A 9,710-nucleotide genomic window follows, 5' to 3' on the forward strand; every position below is an offset into this window, starting at 1 on the left:
CTTTAGGGAAATCACTTTTAAATATACATATTTAATTTTTTAATATTTAATTGATACGCCACAACATTCACTTGTTTAAAATATTTTCTAACTTTTGTTAACTTTTTATTTCAGAAAATAAAAATGTATGGTTAAATTATGCTATTGACAGACTTTCTCCTTGACTTGTCTTGTCCTGGCCTCACTGCCCAGTCTTAGCAAAGAATCCTACTAAGTCAGATATCCCCCTCTTGATATCTGATCAAGTTCCTCGCCCTCCACTTTTGACATCTAAGTTCTTGACCTGCCTTTACCAAGAATCCCTTGATATCTCTTCATAATTTACCACCCACGAGCTCCTCACTCTGCCGATTGGCTATAATCTCCAGCTGTCTTTGCTGTACTTAGAATTGAGACCTACCTCTCTTCCCTATCACAATGGAGTTGACCTCTATTCCATTGAACTTGAAGGAACTCTCCCTTACCATTCAACAAGTGTTAGAATAATTTTTTTCTTTAACACCGTTTTTTACAACGTGTGGATCTTTAAAAAATTTGGGTTTAGTTTTTAAACATTGGGAGCAATGACTATAAAAGTCAAGCAAGAATAGTGGTTACTTATGGAGGCGAGGGGTTGAGATTGGGATGTGGCCTATGGAGGGGCTTCTGGGATGGAGCAACCAAGTTTTGTTTCTTAAATTGAAGGGTGGTTACGAGAGAATAAGCCATTATATAACTCATTAAGTCATTTGTGTGTGTATGTGTGTGTGTGTGTGTATGTGTGTGTGTGTGTGTGTTTAAACCACTTTGCCTTTATTTGACTAAATGACAACAGACAAAATAACTCTGAACAAATTAATAACACTCAGACAGGAAAACAATACACTGAATGCCAACTGAGGAAAACATTTCTGGGGCATCAACACAGATGATGGGACTAACCTTCATGCCAAGGCCAGCATTTCCTTCCAAGACTTTTTTTTTCCAGGTTCCTCAATACAAAACAATCTAACCAACCAAGTGTCTATTCAAAACAGTCAGTGCCTCCCGAAGAAGGGTGGGAAAGGCCACTTCGAACCTAAAGAAACACAGCTGGGCTCATCCTAATGTTAAACCTGGCACTTTTGTTTTCTACCCCAATCTGAGTCCTAACATATAACTTTGGCAGACAGAAAATTTGTCTCATTTCTTTTAAGGAAAATTAACATTTGATAGTATAATCCCAAGAACATATTTCACTTATATGGAAAAATAGAAGCTAGAGACCACTCTTTATCTCATGACAATCTGTCCTATGAGAGAAAACAAGAACAATCATTGTGTGACTTTGAAAAATATAACCTCCAAAAATATTTATACTGGTAAGAGTTAAAAAAAAATACCATTAGTTAAAAACATTGTTAAGGGAGGTATTTTCCCCTACCTGTATTGGTTCAACTCTGGTAAGAGTGTGCGCTGACAGAAAATGTAGAAGCTATGGCTTTTAAAAAGGGAATTAAAGTAAAGCTGCAAAATATACTTGATATAAAAAAAAATTAAATATAGGATCTGGAATGAGATTAAAAAGGCAATGAGCTCCAGAAAAATCAAATCTACTACAAATCAAGATAATCCAGAAAGAGACTAACAAAAGCACTGTGAAGAACCATTGCAGTAGGAACACCCAGAGACTAGCTGTGTGGTCACAAGTAACGTTTAAAAAATGCTTTCTGTATCTGTTTCTAAATTAAGTTAAAAAGTTATTTTTTACTTCAAAAAGTTTTTAAAAAAGTAACCTTAGCTGTGTTTCAAAAAATCTTATACATCGTATAACAAAATAGCTGTAATTTCCGGCATTTGCTCATTTAGTTCACCTTTCCCACTGGGCATTTCTTTGAGAGATTTACAATAGTCGCTGCCTTTCCTTTCTCAGGGTCTTTTCTTGCCTGAAATTCAGACTCCCTCTCCTTGTACTTTTAAGTTTTTTTTTTCTCAAACTCTGCAATCCTTATCCAGTACTAATGAGCAAAAGCTTTAGAGGCAGGCATGCTTGAGCTGGAATATTCCAGCTCTGTCACTTAATAACTGTGCGAATAACTGTGTGCCTGTGGGCAAGTTACTTAAACTCTCTGAGCCTCACTTCCTTCATTGGTAAAATACGGATAATAATAGCAAACTCACTGGATAGTGGGGGAGTTACCAGAGGTGACAGCTATAAGATGTTTGGCACATACAAGATGTTAGTGGGACAGTTGATGAAATCAGAATTAGGCCTGTAGGTTAGTTAATTCCCTGATTTGAATAGAGGTACAAGACCTAAAGATTAAATAATAGTTTTGTATTAATTTATTGATTTTGATCATTGTGCTGTGGTTATGTAAGAGAATATCCTTGTTTTTAGGAAAGAAAAGGGCACCATCTTTGCAACTGACTCTCAAACAGTTCAGAAAAAAATGTGTATATATACACACACACACAGAGAACCATAAAGCAAAAGCAGTAAAATGTTGACATTTGGAGGAATCAATCAAGGTATTCTTTGTACTGTTTTTTCAGCTTTTTTCTAAGTCTAAATTATTGCAAAATTAAGTAAAAATTTAAAAAATCCTTAGCAAATGGCAGACTCTACTTTTTCTCACCTTCTTTCCCAGCCTATAGAGTCATGGTGATAATATGCAGCAGGCATTTTTAACTGAATTGAGGCAGAAAGTGTTTACACAGGGTTTGTGCTAAACAAACTAAAGCCAGCTGACCAAAACAGGCCTGCTGACTGTTTTCATATGGCCTGCCACTTAAGAATAACTTTTTACATTTTTAAATGCTTGAAAAAAATTCAAAAGGAGAATAATATTGCGTGACATTTGAAAACAACATGAGATTAAAATATCAGTGTCCATAAAGTCCTATTAGAACAGAACCACTCCTGATTCTCTACATATTGCATATGGCCACTTTGACACTACAGTGGCAGGTGAGTAGCTGAAATAGAGACCATATGACCCACAAAACCTAAAATATTTTCTATCTGACCCTTTATAGTAAAAGCTTACCCAAAGACTATAGACTGTAGTTTGTTTCTAATACTAAAAGTATTAGAAACTTTGTTTTGTAGGTGAACTAGCGATAATCATAGCCATTGTAGTACTGAATGATTTAGCAATGGTGTGTCACTCTGTCTCACCATCCAAGAAATATGTTACCACCCATATTTCACAGATGAGAAAACTGAGGCACAGTGGAGTGAAATGACTTGCCAATTGCCATAGAACCAGGAAGCGATGGAGTCTCTAAAGCCACATTGTCTGAATTTCAAGCCTGACTTATTTTTAAATGGCCTGCTTCTTTCTGTCCATACTTCATTTTTTAGTTCCTGTCCAAGTGTGCATACATAGTGTGCTGAGATGTAAAACCTCCTGCTCCAAGTTAATGGGGATATGAAATGACTGTAAGAAAGCTGTTGTCCTGTTAGGGACTCATCTCCAATGAGAAAGATGTTCACTTAGACAACTAAATATAGCACATGCTCTAATAAAGACCAGTGCTACTTAAAAATGTGATCCGAGGACCAATAGTATGAGATAAGTATAGGAATTTGAAGTAGATATTTAGAAACTTGTAGTAATTTGAAAAAGTTTGTTGACTCTAATAATGAAAAGGTGGATGTGAATTTTGTATGTCTATTTTTATTTTCTTTTTCTAGAAATTTATTTTGATCATATTTTTTACAACAGAATCAGTCCTTGATAGATGAGAAAGAGTACTTATAACCACAGAAACAAAACTGATCCTTCACCAAAGGTAGTTTGAGAAGCACAGAGGCCTCACCAGTAGCATAAGAACAATGAAAGGAAGAGAGGTGTGTGGTGTAGTTACACAGATGAAAACTTTGTTTTTCTTTCCTAACAGGGCTTTGCACACAAGTTAAGACTCAATCTCCACCCCTTTGATCAATCTATTTTCCCTTATGGTCCCGACAAAGCTTTCTTACTCAACAAATTTCAAGTCCCGATGTCATTTCTGACCTATATTTCAGTGTAAAAATTTAAATAACTTTACATTTCTAGTATTTAAAAAAATTTATCAAAATAATTATAATTTGGAATATGTTTTAGGCGCATTAAATGATATATGTTAAAGGCAAGGAAAAAGCAATGCCTCTGCTAAAAAGACATGACCACTAATTGCGATGCATGATTGGATCTTGGATCAGGAAAAAAATAATAATTACAAACAATATTATAGGATAACTAACAGAAATTGAATATAGACTATGGATTATAAAATAATATTGTACTAATATTAAATTTTCAAATTTTGATGATACTGTGTCTTCAACTTACTCTCAAATGGTAGTAACATGTATATACATATTATATATTATACAATTGTACATATATATTACATATGTTTAATGTGAGAGTCAATGATGGAGCAAATAAAGCAAAATGTTACCAATTGATCAAGTAGGTAAAGGGCATACAGGAATTCTTATATCAAAAAATTATTTAAACGACTAAAGAAAAGTCTCTAGCCTGCAGATGTGGACAGTTCTACACAGCAATTCCTTATCTTTTTTACATGTCTTTAAGTCTTCCAACAGAAAATCCTGAGACCTCTGTCCTGGAATTAAGTTGTATAACCAACTGATGGGTACGGTTATGAAAGAAAAAAAAGATTAAATTTTGAAATCATTGACCAAGAATTTCCCCACAGCTCCAATAAAAGCAGCTATTTATCAGGAATGACATGCCATATGACAGTCACAAATGTGAGGATGTCCTTGTCTCCATGTTGTCAAAGTACTTCCCAAATAAAGCATTAGCATTTATTTCTTGCCTCAGACTCTGTTTTCTAGGGAGCCCATGATGAGATAATTATTTGCTCAACATAATGAAATTGCCCTGCAGCCTACCATTTCCTGTATGCATTTCTTGAGCTTTCTCCAACCTTGGCTTTGGGGGATGTCCTCTTAGATTTTGCTTTTAGGATCACAGGTCACAACTCATCTCCCATTTTAAACCCAGATTTAATGCCTCTTTCTTAATGAAGTAACTACTGATGGCTCTATCTGAAGAAAATATCTAATTTATGACATTTATCTTTCTCTGTGTTATGGCTCTTTATGTTCTGCGCCTTCATTCAGGCCCTCATCTTTCTTATTAGAATTACTTCAGGGGTCTCGTATACTGCTTTTTCGCTTTTGGCCCCATCATCTTGTTGCCGAGTTGAGCCTCTGCATGTGTCATTCCCTCTGCTAGAAATCTTTCCTATTCTGTTTTGCCTCCAGCCAATCTCTATTTCATCTTCTCAGACCCTTTAAAGGAGTTCAAGCACGGCCTCTTGCAAGAAACCTTCGCAGACTCACCCTCAGACTAGATTACTGCTATAGACTGAATGTTTGTGTGTCTCTCAAATTCATACATTAAAATCTAATCCCTAGTGGGGTGGTATGTGGAGATGGGTCTTTGGGGTCTTTGGGGTGATTAGATCATGAGGGCCTAATGAGATTAGAGAGCTCTCTTGCCCCTTCTACCGAAGACACAGCAGGAAGCTGGTTTGCACCAAATCCGTTGACATCTTGATTTTGGATTTCATGAATTGTGAGAAATAAACTTCTGTGGTATAAGCCATCCAGTCTATGGTATTTTGGTTAAAACAACCTGAACGAACTAAGACAGTTACCCAGCCCTTTTTGGGGTCCACACAGTATTCTGTTCACCTCTCCATTCTAGCTCTAATGAGAGGGTAATTGAAGGTTTACTTATTTGTCTTCTTCAGACTTTGAGTTCCCTGGGGAAGAGTAGATACCATTTCTCTAATACAGTGCCTGGCACGCAATAGTTCACTAAAGGTTTATGTAACAAATGAGAAAAAAAAATAGATGACTTATTTCCTCTGCTCAACTGACAACTCCTTACAGTAAAGGGGATGTACTTGATCCATCTTTTCTTTCTAGGGCTAAGGGCAGGACCTGGGTACAAGGTGGATACTGAATAGCATATTGAAAGAATGAATAATTCTTTCAATATGAAAGAAAATTTGTCATTAAAATCACTTGGAGAACGCTGGCTCAGATGCAGCTCTGATGAGGCTGAACAGTCCCATAAGCAGGGGACAGCCTTGGTACACATTGCCTTGTTTCACTTCCTTTTACAAAGTGTGTTAAATTGTAATGGAAAGCTATTGTTCCCTATATTCCTACCTACCCACTCACAAACCCAACTGACAAAGCAGAGTAACTTGTTGGGGTAAAAGGGGAGAGACTGCCATATGTGCCCTGTGGCCTCTGCTCAAACATCGCCTCCTCATGCAATCTTCCCTCTCCCATCCCATTCACTTATTTTATTTTCTTCATATCACGATTGGAATTTTTTTCCCCTAAGAGTTGTTTAAAAATAACAAGTAACCTTAAAAATATCTTTAAAATATATGTATGGCATAGAAAACGAAGCAGCGAATATCCTCATACTCCCTTCCCTGGAGCCCATGTGACTCTCCCAATTCTGTGCCCTCCCTTCCACCTTATAGGGAATCACTATCCAAAGTTTGTGCATATGGTTCCTTTTTCATTACAGTTTTACCCTTTGTGTTTGTTATGAGGTAAGACTATATTATTTGCATTCCTAAATAATATCTTCTATACTTTAGCATATTTTAAAACTTTAAACAAACGGACTCATTCTCTATTTTTAAAAAGATTAACTGTGTTGTTCTGTGTAGTTGTGATTCTTTCATTTCCCCTTCTGTAAAATATTCCTCCTTGTGCACATACTCTCACTTAAGAAAAATTCACTCTTCTGTTTACAGACAGGTTACTTCTGCTTCCTGTTATTAAGAACAGTGCTGCTATACACCAAAAACATTTACTAATTATGAAGGGGAAAAATGAGGTGGAGAAAATGGACACAACCTTAACAAAGTAATCAAAATTAACATCACTGAGAAGGGGTAAACATCATGTCCCTCACACACAACATCAGAGAAAGATGCCATATTGCTTCTCTGGTATTCTAGTCATAAGACCTTAATCTGAATCTAATTATGAGGAAACATCAGAGAAACTCCAAGGTTTCATGAGAGACCTCTTATAAGATAACAGTTCCGTATTCTTTTTTTTTCTTTTCGATAGACTATTTTAAAGAGCAGCTTTAGATTTGCAGCAAAATTGAGCAGAAGGTATAGAGATTTCCCATATACCCCAACCCTTATGCACAGCCTCCCCCACTATCAGAATCCCACATCAGAGTGGTACATCTGTTACAACTGATCAACCTACACTGACACATCATAATCACCAGAAGTCCATAGTTTACAATAGGGTTCATTCTTGGTGTTGTACATTCTATTGGTTTTGAAAAATGTATAATAACATTTATCCACAGCTATAGTATCATACAGAAGAGTTTCACTGCCCTAAAAATCCTCTGTGCTGTGTTTATTCATCCCTCCCTCCCCTCCATACCTGGTAACTACTGATCATTTTACTATCTCCATATGCCTTTTCCATATATGCCTTTTCCAGAATGCCATGTAGTTGGAATCATATAGCGTGTAGCCTTTTCAGATTGGCTTTTCTCACTTAGTAATATACATTCAAGACATGACTCCATGTCTTCTCAAGGTGACTCCATGTCTTTTCATGGCTGGATAGCTCACTTTTTTTTTTTTTTAGCACTGAATAATATTCTGTTGCCTGAATATATCACAGTTTATTTATCCATTCACCTACTGGAGCACATCTTGGTTGCTTTAAAGTTTTGGAGATTATGAATAAAACTAGCTATAAACATTTTGTGTGTAGGTTTTTGTGTGAACATAAGTTTTCAACTCATTTCAGTAAATACTAAAAAGTGTGATTGCTGGATTATATAGTATGTGTATGGTTAGTTTAGCAAAAAATGGCCAAACTATCTTCCAAAGTGTATTATTTTGCATTCCTACTCGCAATGAATAAGAGTTCCCTTTTACTCCACATCTTTGCCAGCATTTGATGTTGTCAGTGTTTTGGATACTGGCCATTCTACTAGGTGTGTAGTGATATCTCAATGTTGTTTTGGCTTGTATTCTTTAAAAACATCAGTGACATGACAGGAAAAGCTGAATAGGTCCAGACTAAAAGACACTAGATAGAGGTGACAACTAGATGCAATATATGATCTCGGACTACATCCAGTCCAGGGAAAAAGTGCTATAAAAGACATTATTTATACAGTTGACAAAACTGGAATAGAAATAGATTAAAGCCTCCTGTCATTGTTGAATTTGATCATTGTATGTAGTTTCATTCTTAGGACATAATACTGAAAGATTAAGGGGGAAGTAGGCCTGATGAATGCAACCTACTCTCAAATGATTCAGAAAAAACCATATAGATAATATAGATAGAAAAAGGAAATGTGGCATGATAGCAATTTGTGAATCTTGATGAAAGGGCATAACGAGTTCTTTGTAGTATCCTTACAACTTTTCTGTAAGTTACTTCAAAATAGTTTACAGAATTTTTTTAAAAGTGCTGCTTATAACATTCCACTCCTATCTTTTAATGCACACATACAAGTTTCTGGAGTCTATTCTGAAGAGTGGAATCGCAGGGTTGTAAGGTGCTGCATCTTCAACTTGGCTAGCTAAATAGTTTACAAAGTGCCATCCTTATTTTATTTTTATTTTACTGACATCCTTATTTTATTTTTCTCTCTCACTGAAAGGTAAAGTGGTTAACAGTGCTATCAAAATCTAGGCCTTGGTCCCGAAGCATCAGCCTTACCAAGGTGCTGCACGGTTAGAAATGCAGACCCCTAATCCAGACTTGGAGAATCAGAAACTCTAGGGGTACAGCCCAGGAATCTGCGTTTCCACAAATCTTCTAAGTGATTAAAAAGTTTCAGTAACGCTAATCTGTGATCCATTAGGGTAGCATCTGGCTTGCAGACAGCTGTCCCCAAACCAATAAACAGTGGAGCCCCAGCAAAGGTTAGTGCAGGGACCAGAAGGCAGCGCGCCCTTCCCAGGGAACCCGCCGGGCACCGGCAGCTACGCCAGGACCCCCCAGCTGGGTGGGGAGGGGCGGCCGGACGGGGCGGGCCAGAGGCGGGCGTCCCCGCCTCCTAGGCATTCGGCCTGCCGCATCCCGCCGCCCTTCTCCTCCTTTTCCTTCTCTCTCCTTTCCTTCCTTCCTTCCGCCCAGCGCAATGGAGCCGGGGCGCGGGTCCGCGGCGGCGCTGCTGGTGCTGCTGTGCGCGGGCTGCGCGCTGCGCTCCGGGCGCGCCCAGTACGAGCGCTACAGCTTCCGTAGCTTCCCGCGGGACGAGCTGATGCCACTAGAGTCGGCCTACCGGCACGCGCTGGACCAGTACAGCGGCGAGCACTGGGCGGAGAGCGTGGGCTACCTGGAGATCAGCCTGCGGCTGCACCGCCTACTGCGCGACAGCGAGGCCTTTTGCCACCGCAACTGCAGCGCGGCGCCCCAGCCCGATCCCGCCGCCGGCCTCGCCCGCTACCCAGAGCTGCGCCTCTTCGGAGGCCTGCTGCGCCGAGCGCACTGCCTAAAGCGCTGCAAGCAGGGCCTGCCAGCCTTCCGCCAGTCGCAGCCCAGCCGCGAAGTGCTGGCGGATTTCCAGCACCGGGAGCCCTACAAGTTTCTGCAGTTCGCCTACTTCAAGGCAAGTCCGCCGGGCCCCGCCCCGGCCCCGCCCCCAGGCCCAGGCCCCGCCTCCGTCCTGGGCCGCGTTCCACAGCCTTTTCTTGACCCGTCT

At 39.1% G+C, this 9,710-nt stretch overlaps 1 protein-coding gene across 1 annotated transcript in view; it reads left to right on the forward strand.

Annotated features, from left to right (window-relative positions):
- The first annotated feature begins 9,071 nt into the window (after positions 1–9,071).
- CRTAP (cartilage associated protein) overlaps positions 9,072–9,710 on the forward strand; it is a 22,580-nt gene continuing 21,941 nt past the window's right edge. The window contains exon 1 of the mRNA XM_011362623.2: positions 9,072–9,617. Coding sequence (XP_011360925.1) covers positions 9,147–9,617 — 471 coding nt within the window. The 5' untranslated portion in view covers positions 9,072–9,146. The remainder of the gene's footprint in view (positions 9,618–9,710) is intronic.

Source organism: Pteropus vampyrus, unplaced genomic scaffold (genome assembly GCF_000151845.1).
Source record: "Pteropus vampyrus isolate Shadow unplaced genomic scaffold, Pvam_2.0 Scaffold1, whole genome shotgun sequence".
NCBI classification, from domain to species: Eukaryota; Metazoa; Chordata; class Mammalia; order Chiroptera; family Pteropodidae; genus Pteropus; species Pteropus vampyrus.